General features: G+C 40.9%; 1 protein-coding gene across 6 annotated transcripts in view; it reads left to right on the top strand.

The window, feature by feature from the left end:
- Positions 1-15,484, top strand: part of KIAA1217 (KIAA1217 ortholog) — a 1,319,791-nt gene that overhangs the window by 379,421 nt on the left and 924,886 nt on the right. For all 6 annotated transcript variants that reach the window (XM_069211370.1, XM_069211371.1, XM_069211380.1 and 3 more), the window contains one exon: positions 9,907-9,972. In XM_069211370.1, coding sequence (XP_069067471.1) covers positions 9,907-9,972 — 66 coding nt within the window. The remainder of the gene's footprint in view (positions 1-9,906; positions 9,973-15,484) is intronic.

The following is a 15,484-nucleotide window of genomic DNA, read 5'->3' as shown; positions in this document are numbered from 1 at the left end:
TCATGTGTGCGTTCTGGAGCCAAAGCCCTTTGTAATGCAAATGTGTTTGGGTACAGCCCTGCCTCCCAAATCCAAAGCGCTTTGTGTCACTGTTTGGAAAGAATATGCAAAGCCCAGCAGCAGAGCTATTCACAATCATGTGATCCAGGACACCTGCAGAAGGCACAAATGGTTAGGGCAAGAATAACGAAAATGCCAACTTTCTACAAGTGCAGTTTTCAGAATTGTGACTTAAAATCTGACTTTACCATTAATGAGGATTTTAAATTGCAACTTATTTCCACGTAAACGGCCTATCCATATCTGCTCCAAAGGTAACCCAATGTTAGTCAATGGGAGCTGTGAAAAAATACTTTAGGAGTTTTCACTGTTAAGACATGTAAAACGTAAACACACATGTCCTACCCTTTAAATAAAATGCACTCTGCCCTGTGAGCCCAATTAGTCTTCAGTGCCTACTTTACGGTGGCTTATTTTTAAAAAAAATATTGCTGACAACACCTTATATGTAATGTGGACAACATGCATTGCATTCCCATGCCAAGAAGTATCAGTCCAACACGTATCATTATTTCCATGTTGCATGCATGCAGGGCTGCTGCTATAAGATTTTTTTCTGAGAAATATGGAATAGCAATAATTCTCTTCATTTGTCAGTCTTTTTCCCCTGAACATTTCAGCTGCCTTAAGCTTGTGTAATGTGCTGATGGAAAACTCAGGAGCCACGGTTTTCCTGCAGCACAAATAGATAAATTTAGAAATGCAGCGGATTTCTGTAGTTGTTTTTTAAACACTATTCCAGTACTATAAATCTAACAGGGTATAAACACAGCAACGACCTTCTTTCTTTTGTCAATATGCCTGGTAATGTTTGTGCCACCCTAAGTTTATATATAAACAAGTTATTTAATCCCCTCCCTTTGGCCAGTTGAAACACCTTGCATGTCTTTTATGGCCATGAGCACACCCTATTTTCAAAACAAACCTGAGGCATCATTCACGATGTTAAATCACCCATTGCTGTTCCCATTGGCCGACAGCATGTCATAGAGTTATACACCCATCTAGCGGAAAAGAGAACAGTAAACAGGAACACGTGAGAAATCACATGCTCTTCCCCACCTAGCTCCACCCTGTTCTCATAACTATATTTCCATTCCGAAGATGCCTTCCTTTTTCAGCCCATGCTTTGCCCTCCTTTTCACTGTGAAACAAGTTAGGTCCTTTCAACACCTCCATTTTCCACAGTATTTGACCAGGATCCTAACCAACAATATAGTGTAAAGTTTGCCTTCCCTATGATCACAAGGTATCTTCCTACCTAGCACCACCCCTATGTTCCACTTTCGCAAAACAGGTCTGTCACCCTGTAAGGCCACAGAATAGGTTCCATATTGTCCTCCTCTGCGTTATACCACAAATTGGAGTTTCAGTATTTTGTTTCATTGAACACATTTGCCATTCCGTTTAGTTAACTTCTTATTCGAAAAGACATTTTTGCGAGAACAAAAGACATTTTTCGGCTAAGCCAAACATTTTTTTTCCTGGAGCTAGTCTCTCATAATTGCTTCAGAAACAGTGAGGTAGTCGTGCAGAATGCTTTCATAAATGGATCAGAAAAAAACCCATGTTTTTTGGCCAATATTCATTCAATTGTAGCCAACACACCAAAAATATCTACTTTCTCCTTTCAGAAACAGAGCTGTGTAAAAAGACGAGGGCTGGGAAAATAACCAGAACAAGGCTGTAGAGCGACTTCTCCAATTTAGGTGTGGCTTTAGTGATGGTCCATTCCAGTCATGGCCTTCTGCAGGGTGAGGCATTTGAATATTTTTGCGAGGGCTACTTTTTGTTTTATTTGCAGTGCCTGGTAATAGTGTGGCTATGTTCCCTGACTAAAATGAAGCTGCAATGTTGGCTGGGCTCTGTACAATAAATAAGGGTTGCTGCTCTAGAGGTAATGGCTCCGCTTCCTGTCATAAACAGGAAGTGGAGCTATTATCCCAGCTAGTGGAACCATCTGTCATTCATCGCGGCAGCATTCTCTGGTATTAATGTCTGCAACAGTCCATGGCAAAGGTGATTGAAGCAGTTAAAGGTTTAAATGACTCCAGCACAGTGTACAATAAATAGTAGAAGCACTCTGGCTCAAGTTAACACAGCAGACCACAAACTAAACAATGGCCACTTATAAGAGATGTAACACTCTCCTGGCATTTGTGATGGAATATTCATATGTTTGAAAAGATGAGTGAACTCTTTGGCACAATATCTCAAATGGTTATTTGTTTGGAACACGAATTCCTTGCTGATGCCCACTAGCACAGTAGTAATGATGGACTATGGGCTTTACGTCTTCGAGCCCAGTATTTGCAAAATGTAATTTTCTTCCTAGTACAGGAGTTATGGCACATGCTTGTTTTCTTTGGGGCGGGGGGCACAAGCATTTTGAAGGCATCTCCATCATTCTCTTCTGAATTAAATAGTTGTAGAATTACAAGGTCATTAAGTAAAGTATAAATTGGAGCTTTTAACATGCATGTGGCACAAAAAAGCTTAATAGAAGGGCGGGTTTAAACTTCCCAACCTTTCGCCCTAGAAAGAGATAATACTTACCTACACGTGCTAACTTGGTGACTTGTTGACTTTTCACAATCCCACAACCTGACTTTTTACAACTTTCAGATATTGAGAAACATAGAAGTATGTCTGTCGCTCAGGCTTTCCTATGCAGCACAGAGCCCACTTGTCATGCCTGGGGAAGGCGGTGGGATTTCCGGAGAGTTGTAGTGAGGGCCTCACTGATCCTTGTCCAAACAGCACCAAGGACAACATTACAGGTGCGGCCTGGGTTTATGAAGTCTCAGACAGTCCCACTCACACACAGACCCTGAGTTTTAACTGAGCATGCAAAATATGTTAGTGGATGCACAGGATTTTTTGATAGGGTATAGTGTATTTTTTCAGATTTTCTTATGTAATTGAGGTGCTGGGGCTGCACTCACAATAAAAGGAGTGAACAGCATTGCTATGAGTAGCACATTGACTTGATCCTAGAGCTTAGTGAATGGGATCTTCTCACTCTGGTTATTTGACCAGTGTAGCTAATCATATTGCCTAAGCTTACCACGACAACCTCTGATTAACTGTGCCATATGCTTTCTTCAATCAACTGCTTGATGAATTATTATAGGCAGTGAGTCACAAACACACCCTTGCATTGTCCTTGGCTTTCATCGATGCATGGTAGCGAGAAAGTCAGAATCGTGGTTAGATTTAGAACTAGGATAAGTAGTACATTTATGATTCCTTGTTAGACTTATTGTTAGAACAATGGTTAGAGTTATGTCGGGCACAAATTTTATATCCTTTTGTTCTTCTAGATGCATGCTATTATGCTTAGAAACATTTGCTACTCCTGTCATCAAAATAACATCCCTCCCCCATGAGCCTTAACAGGATCACACCCAGTTTCGTTCATGAATACACTAGCAAGTATTTACATCATTTCTGCCTGACAGAAGAGGCTTACATGAGAAGGTCACAAAAACGTTCTTGTAAGTGAACATGCATCGTAAGGCTCCTGTGATTCAGGGCGTGCGCATTCGTCTGAATCCCAAATGTTAGTGATTTATTGAAGGCATGATTCACAATCAGCTAACAATAGGACCCATTATGCCGGTTTAAGGACCTTGTAGTGCTTGGTTGGTTTCCAAATTGTTAATGTCTTTGTCGAAATGAATCACTTGACTGTTGTGAGGGTAACAGATCCCCCCTCCCCCCACACACACACCACCCGATTAAGATCCTTCTATAGACACTCCTGTTGTTATATTTTTGATTCTGGTGTGCTCCATACATCCTGTTATGACTGATAAGTTTTGTGGTTGAGGCATTTTTTAAAGTACCAACATTCAGAGGAAGACCTCACAAATTCTGCAATTGGGGTCAAAATGTGATCAACGTTTTCACTTACTTATTTTAAAAGAATTGTTATTCTCCATACAACTGTAGTGTTCTTATTATAATTTTGGGTTTAGGGTGCACTTTTTAATTACCTAAAGACTTTCTCTTAAGACTGATCACAGCACTAGTGCAAATATTTGCCACCACTCCATGGTGTAAATTTATTTTGAAAATTCTACTGAAAGTATGTCAATACCCATCACAGGCTGCTTAGTGCACTTTCTGCTGTTTTTTACAGAATATTACAGCATTATTGATTATTTAGAAGAATGTTGAACACAGGAGACCTTGCCGGGTTCCTCTCAGTTGTTGACAACAGAACTTTGTTATTGCTTTCAGTTCACTGGGTTACCTCCCTGGATACAGTGTTGTCTTTCACCCAGATCAATAATTTATACAAGTGGCATGGCAAATATCCTTCACACATTTCAATAAGCATTTGACAACCTTACATCTGTTTGAGCTGCAGAAAGTAAATGGATCATAATCCAGCAACACAGTTTGGAGACAGAGTGACCCAAAATCAGTAATTGCTGAAGGTTAATGAAAGAGCTCAAAAGTTAACAACATTGGTTTGGTTTGGGCAAAGGATTGTGATGCAACAAAGAGGATTTTCAGTTTGACCAAAAAAGTTGGGGCGTACATTACATGTTTTGCTTAACCTTCAGTGGCCAAAATGAATATGACTGTTTAAACACTCGCCTATCCCTCCTTCCCAAATGTCACCTTTCTCTGACAATGATAGTTAAGAGTTTTAAGGGATTCTGGAATAATCTGTAATATCTGAGTTAACAGTGCAGCCCTGTCCAGGAGGATTGCACTGTGAGGTGAAAACACTCTAAAGCAGTGGTTCGCAACCTGTGGTCTGGGAACCCCTGGGGGTCCATAAAGCCTTCTCAGGGGGTCCGCGACTGCTTAGAAAATTAAATAGCATTAAAAGATTAGGTCCCCAGCTTTCAGTAATGACTCACTGGGGTGTCCCCACATTCCAATAACGAGCCAGAGGGGGTCCCTGGGTTCCAGTAATGATAAAGTGGGTGTCCACAGAAGTCAAAAGGTTGGGAACCACTGCTCTAAAGAGTTCTGGTGACTTGGCAAATCCAGTATGTAAGTGGAACATCTATCAAGAGCCTGGAATGCTCTGTAGAACACAAGCTGCTTCCAGTTTCCTCCTCCTCCTGCGGGGCATCACGCATAGCAGGGTAGTCCAGTTCTCTTCACTGAGGCCCACAGCTATGGCAGATTTTCAGGATATCCACTTGAAATAAATTTGCATACAGTTAATCTGAACTGGAATCTTTTGAAATGAGGTTAATTTGATAATCTAGCATGGCACCTTGAGGAAACACCCGTATTTCATAACTAAAGACGGTCTAGCCCAGGCAAAACTCATCGACGCCACTCTATGGTTGCAGTTGTCAGCTACACTTAAACTACAGTACCGGAGTATTGTCCTCCTTAAGATTTGTTCAGGAATTGTTTCTGAAAAATAAGATTCCGTCTATTTTCAAATGATCCCTACCTTTAAGAAAATTGTGGGCACGTAATGGATTTAATTGTAAACAAATAAGATCTTTTTGATCCGTACAGTAGGGCCATGGCTGAAGCAGCCTAGTGAATGCATAGTACATATTATATTTAAATACATATTTTACCTTACTTTTTGTTTGAAATCGGAATTGAAGCAGTGACTGCCTTTATCACTGCTTGCGCCTTAAAGGCAAAATGTTGTTCGAATACTATGTTGACATCTACTAGAAATGCACACTGTGCAGTAATCTTACACAATAACGTATCACATCAAATATTTGAATAAAAATAACCCTAGGCCAAATATTTAGCTCTGGCCTTGCTGCTGCTAATAGGGTGGCTATAGTAGCAACATTGCCACCTTGTGGCAGACAGCAACATCTACCTGTCACCATTTGTGCATGTCTACATTCTCAGTAATACAATGGACCAGGGCCGAGGGAACTAACATGTTGCTTGCAAAACGAAGCCACAGCCTTTTACGATGATATATTTGTATTTTTAGAAATACAGTCTACGAGAGAGAAACATAGCCCGTGCCACCAATCAGATGAAATGTGCCAAAGCCAGCTGACCGAACATTTTCGTTACTGTCTGTTGTGTCATTTTCCTTCCTGTCTTTTGAATCATGTCAGCTGTTATATAAGCCAACATCCATCACCACTGTGCTCTCCATTCATGGAAAAGGTACGGTATGTATGTAAACAGTTCTTCTTTGAAAGGATCAACTGGCTAGCTACCTCGAAATAAGGGTAATAAAGAATTGCCACGCGATGGTTGTACTATTCTCACTATGAGTCACGCAGTTCAGTGCTGGAAAAAGAGCAACATTGTTCTGGAAACTCATAAATTGGAGGTGGCAGGCGAACGGGTCGGACTTTTGTGTTGATAAGTGGGTAGCGCTACGGAGGGCAGAGTGAATGAAAGTCAGTTCTGTCCCAAAATAAATTGGAAACAAGAAAAAAATGATACCTTAAATCTATTGTGCGTATTGAATTGGTCACAAGAACACTGTATTTTAACACAGTTTATGGGTAAAATGATATGCTGCAGAGACCTAGATGTATCCAGCAATTATCAGTGTATAATACTGTGAGAAAACTCTTTTTTGCGTTCTCCGGCCACAGGTGTAAGTCATCAGTAAATAGTTCAGAGGATTAACGTGCCTGCTTCACAGCGCCTTGTTAAAAGGTACTTTGCAGTTTTATATTTTATGGATGATTACGTTTTTTCTTAAAGATTTTATAAAAAGTTACAATGCTCGTAAAACTGATTAGTTATGTGTCTGCTTCAGATTTATAAATTTGTCCCAATGGATAGTAATACACACTCATTAATAGCCAAATAATTAAACATAGCAAAGGCAGTTATGGGTTAGTCACAATCTACTCACTCCACATATGGTTAGTAGGCCTGAATGGAGTTTGCGGAGTTCTGCTATACAGAACTCCGCAAAATGCTGAAAAAACTCTGCTGCGTTACGCGGAGTTTGGGTAAGTGGCACTATTCAAGCTGATTTTCAGTGCCAGGAGTTTCCCTGCGCTGTAAAATCAATGTGAACAGCATCACGCAGAGCGCTAGAGGGCGCTAACTTCTTTCTGCTGCTCGAGTACATTTTCTATTTGAGCAGCAGCTTCCTCAACGCGAGCAGCTGCTTTCTCAACAGGGGTGGGCATGACCAGCCGCAACCACCCACGTTCAGAAATCTTTCTCATGCTCACCAACATAGCGATTTCTTTCACTCGCTCATGCTCGCTAATTAAACGTTGGCGAGCCGCGCAAGAGAAAAAACTCTGCTCCATGTACTTTTGCTGAGTTTTTCAGATCTCCACGCTCAGGGCGGAGCGCAGAGTGGGCAAAACTCTGTGAACTCCACTAGGTATTGAATTTTGTGGTGCTCACTTCTTGAGGGTCCAAATGTCACTAAACCTACACATTTAAACAGAAATACATTATATAAGAGAAAGCACACAATAATCATTTCCTAAATTTTAAGCACAGTTCCAAATTACTATAATAAAAATACCACTCCTGTAAAAGTACCAGTGCTCAAAAATGTCTTACATTTGGTACATCAGTATTCAATAGTACAAGTCCCAAGAACTTTCTTCAGTTTGCAATTCCTCGTTTCGAAAATCAGAATGTTATTTGCATTCTAATTTCACAGGAGAGGCAAGCAGAACAACGGAATTTAAATGACAGAAGGATACACCGCACGTCCTCAGTTTAGTTAAAAATCAGCATTACAAATCCAAGAAACATCCCAGCCAATATGTTTCATGTATCCCACTCAGGGACTTCATCAGGGCTGAAAGGATATATATATATAAAACACATACATTACCAGCTCATCAAATATACATGAAAACACCTGTACATACAAATATATAAACATGTTTACAAATATTCTTAAAATGAACCTAGCCATACATTACATTTTCTCTTCCAGTAAATTCATCTAATTTCCTACTGATTCAATGTATTGCTCATCCTGTGAAATAAATCCATCACTTCCAATAATATTAAAAGCATTATAAAAAACATATATAATCTGAGTACCACCAATTAGCTACATCGGAGAGTGAGACATCACATACTTGGATTCCATCATGCGGTCGCAATATTTCACGTTCACAATTTCAACATTTAGGTCTCCCTACATTAAATTGTTAAACCTCTATATTCTCCTATTCCACATGTTGTTTATTGTTGTTTCATTACTATACCCAATTTAAAGCATACCCTACTTATTATTTACCTCATCCAGTACAAATAGAGGATGCAGGCTGTCAGTCAGGTACAGGCGAATCATAATGTATATATCCTGTAATTGGTCTACACAAGTTTCAATTGTTACTAACCAAGATCCATGGTCCAAGATCATATCTCCAAAATGATTCAAAAACATAAATTACTTTAAGTGAAGCAGTTACCAGGTCACTACTATTCAGAAGTTTGTATTCTCCATATAGTGATAGTGGCCACAACATTTTCTTCTTGTTGCAGCCAGCCAACCGGATCACTTGGTCCGGTATCGGTCCTGCAGGACTGAATTGTACCAGATAAAAAAGCTTCCTCGGGCAATCAGTTCATTAAATTTTTAAGCGGTATATCTGAACCAACCGTCCAGACATACCTATTTCTTAACCCCTTCTTCACCACCCAGGCACCTCTTAAAATGCAAATATTGTGAAACTGATGAACGGATTTACACCAAAGAATGACAAGCATGTTTCCTGTGTAAAGTTCTAACTTTCTGCCAAATTTGGCATAATTCTGTTTAGCCATTTCTCCTGCATCGCTTCCTAAAATTTCCTGTGGAAATTAACATGGGAAAATGACTTTTTGGAACCCCCGCTTATTTTCAGCCCTGTTTGACGGATTGCTTTGAAACTTTTCTGGATGGGACTGAGGTGGAAGAACTTGTTCTAGCTATGTATATTTTTTTCTATAACTCCTTCAGCAGCTGATGAAAGCGATGACTGGTTGTGCTGGAGCAGCATGTCCAGGTTGCCCAACTCATAATATTATAACCCACAATTGTTTTAAAAACAAAGAACCACATGCACTTCAGTGGCTCAGTTTCAAAATGTACTACAGACACAGCAACGCCACCGCATTTTAGGGAGGCCTTCTTTACGACAAATTGACATGTGACCAAAAAGTACTACATGTGGAGTATAGAACCAGACAACATCCTACTCAAGAGAACTCTGGGAATCGTTTTGCGTATAAATTTGAAAAGAAGAATTATATTCCAATGCTTGTCACACTCTGTTTTTGTTTTTTAAGAATGAAATGGTTTTCCATTTTTTGGTAGGATTTTCCTATTACAAACATACCCCCTTTGTATCAAGACATCTCATCCTCTAAAGCTATTCATAGCATCAATGAGGCGATGTCTGCCAATACCTCCATATAGCATATAATTAATTATTATGTTGCAGTACAGAGTAAAAGTACAGTAATATGTAACGCAACGAATTATTAATTCCAAGGTTGGCTACATCAGTAGATCATAAGGGTCAAGTCTTTACCCATGCATAATAGGTCTGTTGGTAAATGCTCAACTGTAAGCTTACCACAACCGTTTAACAGTCCACCCAAGTCGGCAATCATATTATGTTGAGTGAACTTTCAGTATTCCTACTATGGATGTGCAGTGCTGTGTGCACGTATGGATATGAGCCAGCTGAAGTTCACACATGCTGTATAGTGGGTCTTCTTGACCCAGTTTGGGCATAATGTGATGTTAAAGTGTTTGTGAATGTGAGGTAAGAATCACCTAACAGGTCACTGCTGCAGAGAGTTGGGTTTATTTCACACAGGTTGGGTACCAACAATAGTATGAGTGATAGTATACCAATGTGGATATTTAGTCAACCTAATATCCTTGTCTCCTTTTTTCAGTGTCCACTTCTGATCAGGTGTCAAATGGAATGGGATCACAAAAGAACACTGACAGTCTCGCGGAAGGTAAGAAATGTTTGTCAAGAACTGCGCATCACTGCCTTCAACTAAGACAATCATATGACATGCGGTCACATGTACTGTAGGTACTTAACAGTCAGCGTTTCTGTAATCAGTGGCTTACCAATGCACCTTCTGAGCAGTACCACATGGTAGCAGGCATGTACAGTTCGCACCCCACATTACTCTATTCAGATGTTTGACATGACCATATCTGACCATGACCATGGTGTGCACTTCTGAGCACGAGCACATATGTACTTGTCTAACCTTCAACATGCATCCCTTCAACGTCTTTCTCAGCGTTTTTGATAAGCTTGCTTGAATAAAATGACTGAATACTTTCTCTCATTGGGTGTACCGTGTCACACGCTAACAGGGATTTAATTAAACATGTTCAGTAACACAATTTTTACACATGGTGATGCTGAAGAGAACTACTCTGTGGCATTATCCTTCCTGGTCAGGTGCTGTTGTTAAAAACTGTTACTGCAGTTGGCCCTTTTGTCCGGCTGTATGGCGCAAGAATGCTTCTCTAAAGTACAGAGAACTCAGTATTTCTTAACTGCTCAGTTGACGAAGCAATCATGTAACACCCAAGGGAGTCAGGAGAGAAGTCATTGATTTGTACAAATGCTTTTTATTCTGTATTGGATTTATCAAGCTAAGGTTTTTATTGTGTTTGGCAGCGTAAGCCTTTAAAAGCAGTGATATAAAGCACATTGCTAACATGGGGTAAGTGGAACAGGTGCAACAACTGTAGCTTCACCAAGCATTACAAATTTAACAAGCATTGGCAAAAGAAATAGTTCTGATTTACATTTTGAGTTATGCTTACAATATCTAAAATATCAATGACAAAAAACAAAACAAACAAGCATTGGAAAAGCCAGTAGAGTTTGATGTAAAAAGACAGAGCTATTGGATTTTCCAGTGCTTTTCCCATTGGCATTACAAAGAAAAAATGGCTGCCAGTTCATCACAATGTATGTGAACCCCATCCATTGTTTTTCTGTTATCGAAAATACATTCTTAAACGGCCCCTTATTAACATGCATGCTCGATCATGACACGTGTCTTCACATAAGTCGTGGTGCACTAATGAATATTTGGGCATTGTTAATTCAGTAATCTGGTGGACAATAATTTTTGTATGGTAAACTAAAAGTTAAAAAAGTTAAAATTAAAATGTGCTTCAAAGCCAAAAAAGAAGCAAGCAGCCCGATGGCACTTTTCATCTGAACATCTGAAGGGCTCTGGTAAAAAAAAAAGTAAAGAAGAAAACAAATATAAAAATAATTGCTGATGGAGAGTGGGACATGGCAGGTCAGCGAGTGAGATTGGGAACATGATGGAAAGAAGCATCAGGGAACATTTGGGAACATGGGATGGAGGAGTGAAGTTGCAAATCACATAGGGGCAGAGGAGGAAGTGCAGGAGACATCAAGGAAACACATTCAGTCTCAAGTAGTGTGAAACTTAAAAGAAAAAGGATCCCATCAAGTCTGGATGGATACAACTTATCCATTAAGAACGCCATGAGACCGAAGTGCTCCCAGGCAAGACAAACACACAAAATAGGGAAGAAAGCTATTGCATCAAGAGCAGATACCTGATATAGACAAGAAAGCATGCAGTCCTGAGCAAGGGGTAACCCAAAGCCCACTCTCTGTATATGTTATGTGGATGAAGAGCAGCGGCCTCAAACTCAATTCGGACAAAACAGAAGTCCTTATCTTCGGCTCCACCCCCTCCACATGGGATGACCCCTGGTGACCTGCCACTCTCGGAACCGCTCCTACTCCCACCGACCACGCACGCAACCTAGGATTCATCTTGGACCCCTCACTATCTATGACCCAGCAAGTCAACGCCATCTCCTCCTCCTGCTTCAACACCCTCCGCATGCTCCGAAAGACCTACAAATGGATACCCTCCGAAACCAGAAGAACAGTCACCCAAGCCCTTGTAAGCAGCAAACTGGACTACGGCAAAGCCCTCTACGCAGGAACCACGGGCAAACTCCAGAAGAGGCTGCAACTCATCCAGAACGCCCATGCACGCCTCATCCTGGACATCCCCCGCCACTGCCACATCACAGACCACCTGAAAGACCTGCACTGCCTCCCAGTCAACAAGAGAATCACCTTCAAACTCCTCACCCACGCTCACAACGCACTGCACAACACCGGACCAGAATACCTCAACAAATGACTCTCCTTCCACACTCGACCCAGCATCTCTGCTCCGCTGACCTCACCCTCGCAACCGTCCCACTTGTCCGTAGAACTGCAACCGGCGGTAGATCATTTTCACACCTTGCTGCCAAAACGTGGAATAATCTTCCCACCCACATGCGCCAGACCACAGACCTTCTTACCTTCAGGAAACTTCTCAAGACCTGGCTGTTCGAGCAGTAGCAGCACCTCCTCCCCTCTTTCCCTCCTCCCCTCCTCAGCGTCTTGAGACCCTCACGAGTGAGTAGTGCGTTTTACAAATCCCCTTGATTGATTGATTGATTGAAAACAGGAAGTGTGCCAATAAAGCTAAAGCTGTCTCTAGCCGAGACCAAAAAAATATTCCTTTCTGCATATACTTAGAATATGGGTAGCCATACATCTTGCAGAGAGCTGTGCTGTCAATCCATATCTAACAAAGAGGGTAGAGGATGGGTAAACTGATAAAACACAGATTTGGCAATAGTCTTTTCAGGGTCAAGTCAATGTAGTCATAAAGCATCAGTCATCAGGCAGCGTTGTCAAAGATGTGATAGAAATCCAGGCCCAACTTCTACCATGAAAGGTATGGCAGGGATTTACAGATGGAAAGAAGCAATGCAGGAAGAAGTTTTTTTGTCTGGAACCTTCTTTTGTTTCAGAGGCAGTATTTCAACGACCTTTCTTCGTCTGACTTCCCCATATTCTGATTCTTATGGATGTGGAGCACATGGGGCACTCAAGCCTTTCTTTATCTGACTGAGGTGTTGCTTTAATCAATATTCAATATTCTACTTCTCTGTGATTAATTTCACCTCTTTTGATCTAGATGTTTTGCACTGCCTGGTTGTTGTTTTTACGTTATCCTTCACTGTCTCGGAACTATGTGCATACAGGCACCAGACTGACTACATAAAGTTTTCACAATGCCTACTGTTTGCCTCATAATAAAAGTCCTCTTGCTTTTAAGATGCCTCTGTTGAAGCCTCCTTCAGAGCAGGAACAAAACCAGAGACAGCCAGTCTTAGGGTATAAAGAAAGACAATTTAATACGTGCATGGGAACTGATGGCTTGAGAGGCCAAGTCCAAGCAGTCCGAATTGCTGAACTTCAATACAATCTTTTATGCTGAAGACCACAAAAATGTGAAAATGCATCATAAAATCAGAACGACAGAGAGGTAATTTCTTCATCAAGTACATAGTGTGATTTTGATCAGGTGATGCATGGTGTTACACATATATTAGGCATCTATCTAATCACAGTAGAGCAACATTTCATGATGGCGCCTCTGCCCATCCCCTGACAGGCAGGTGTATCACGTGAACAGCACCAACCACTGATCAATCTGGCAGTCATTTAGACCATGATTTTTATTACCAATGTAAAGGCTTGCGGTGGTCATAATGTTTCTGTTAGCAACAGCACCATAATTAAAAAGCATCCAGTAAATGTGGGGAATAACTTGTGGTAATATAGATACTGCTCGTTATTATCGCATCTTTACAAGCCTCTGTTCCAGTACCCTTAGGTTACAGAACACATTGCTCAATCTACTGTTTAGTTTCATGGTATTTAATGGCAGTAACTAAGGGCCCGATTCACAAAGGTAACTTTCACTTTTGTGTAAGTCCTATTTTGTTATGTACGGAGACTCAGCAGTCATAAAGATACTACTCATAAATCCCTTTGTGAATAGCAAACACTCGATTTTAAGACATTGGCACCCATTACTAGTGGGCAGTGCTTTATACGGAAAAAAGTGTCAGTACTCACCAAATTGTTTGGGATGGGTCTTGAGGAACGGGTAGTGGTGTAACTGAGGAGTATGGCTGCTAGGCAGGCATTTTACAATTTCAGCATTTTCTTGGTGTCTTTCAAATGGTGGTGATCCTTGAGTCAAGTGATGCATTTTACAGCTACTTTTTCACATACCTTTGCAAAACATGCTACAGGTTTTGAAACGCACCGTACAAACATCATGTAGCACAACAAAAAGTTAAAGAACATTGCAGTGAGTATGCACCCTCATGGATGTCTGGAAACGTATCACCATGAGACCCACATTCTAATCCCAGTTGTATAACTACGCCAATCTTGTATATTTGTAACCAGATTTAGCCAAATGAGCTTATCTTGCAGTCTGTCGGTTCCCTTTTTTGCCCCATCTAACACTGGTACTAAATAACCTTAATGTCTCACATCCACATCTGGGGCTCAGATAATGCTCCACAAGCTGAATACTTCCATTCGGAGGTCTTGGTATGTAACTGAATAAAAGATTCAGCCTTTTATTCACCTGAGGCTGATAAATTAATTACCAATATTTTGTGTAATAGTAACTATCATCTGTGTAATGATGGGGTTATAAATATGATATATTCTGTACAAAATGCTATGCAGAAAGAATGTTATTCATACGCTGCAAATTGGGGTGCCTATGTGCCCGGTGCGGAAGTGCTCACACCACTGTGATAGGACTGAAAGATATCACAGATTATTGTTGTGCATGTTATAGATCTATAGGTCTTATATATTGTACTTAGATTCAGTAATTTACATTATGTAGGATATGTGAGCAACAAAGCGTGTCAAAACAATAATCACTCACTAATATTTAATGATGGTGTATTTTGTGAAGGTCTTACATTTTCTCGATGCTTTAATAAGCAAGATATTTCACTGTAAGCAATGTCAATGATAAGGACTTAATCAGAATGGGACGATGAAAGACTAAAGCTAACCTATCAGGAGTTTAACCCAGTGGCTGATGGCAGATCTCTGCAACAGGTGCGCAAATCCTCTGTGCTTTCTTGCTAGCAGTAATGGAAAGCCAACACCCTATCCGGCACAGTCTTGAACATGCAATTAAACAGCCTCTCATCCACAAAAAGCTTTGAAACCAAACTGCTCCCCTCTCCTAGACCCCCCAAAAACCCACTCTCTTCAAATCAGCTTTTTTTAAAGAACAGACTTCAGGGGTGGCAGGTAGCGAGTGACACCGCAGTGGCGCCCCATCCTACTGAAATGGCGCATGAGGGAGCAACTTCCGGCTTGTTTCTTTGGATACGTCACTACATGTGGGCCTGAGGCAGCACAGATGGGCACATATACATGCAAGGACACTCAAATGGGCATGTGCAGCACCATTCAGTACTCTTATATATAGGCGGCGGGGGTCCCGCTTATGTCTCGTGTGCCTCATCTTGTTGCCTCCTGACTCACCATGGCCATACAGTACTCACAACACAGACAAAAATCAAATGTACATGATGGTACCCGGGTAATGTGTCGCAATGTAA

Source organism: Pleurodeles waltl, chromosome 10, assembly GCF_031143425.1.
Source record: "Pleurodeles waltl isolate 20211129_DDA chromosome 10, aPleWal1.hap1.20221129, whole genome shotgun sequence".
Classification (NCBI taxonomy): domain Eukaryota; kingdom Metazoa; phylum Chordata; class Amphibia; order Caudata; family Salamandridae; genus Pleurodeles; species Pleurodeles waltl.
This window is presented reverse-complemented; position numbering and strand designations above follow the sequence as displayed.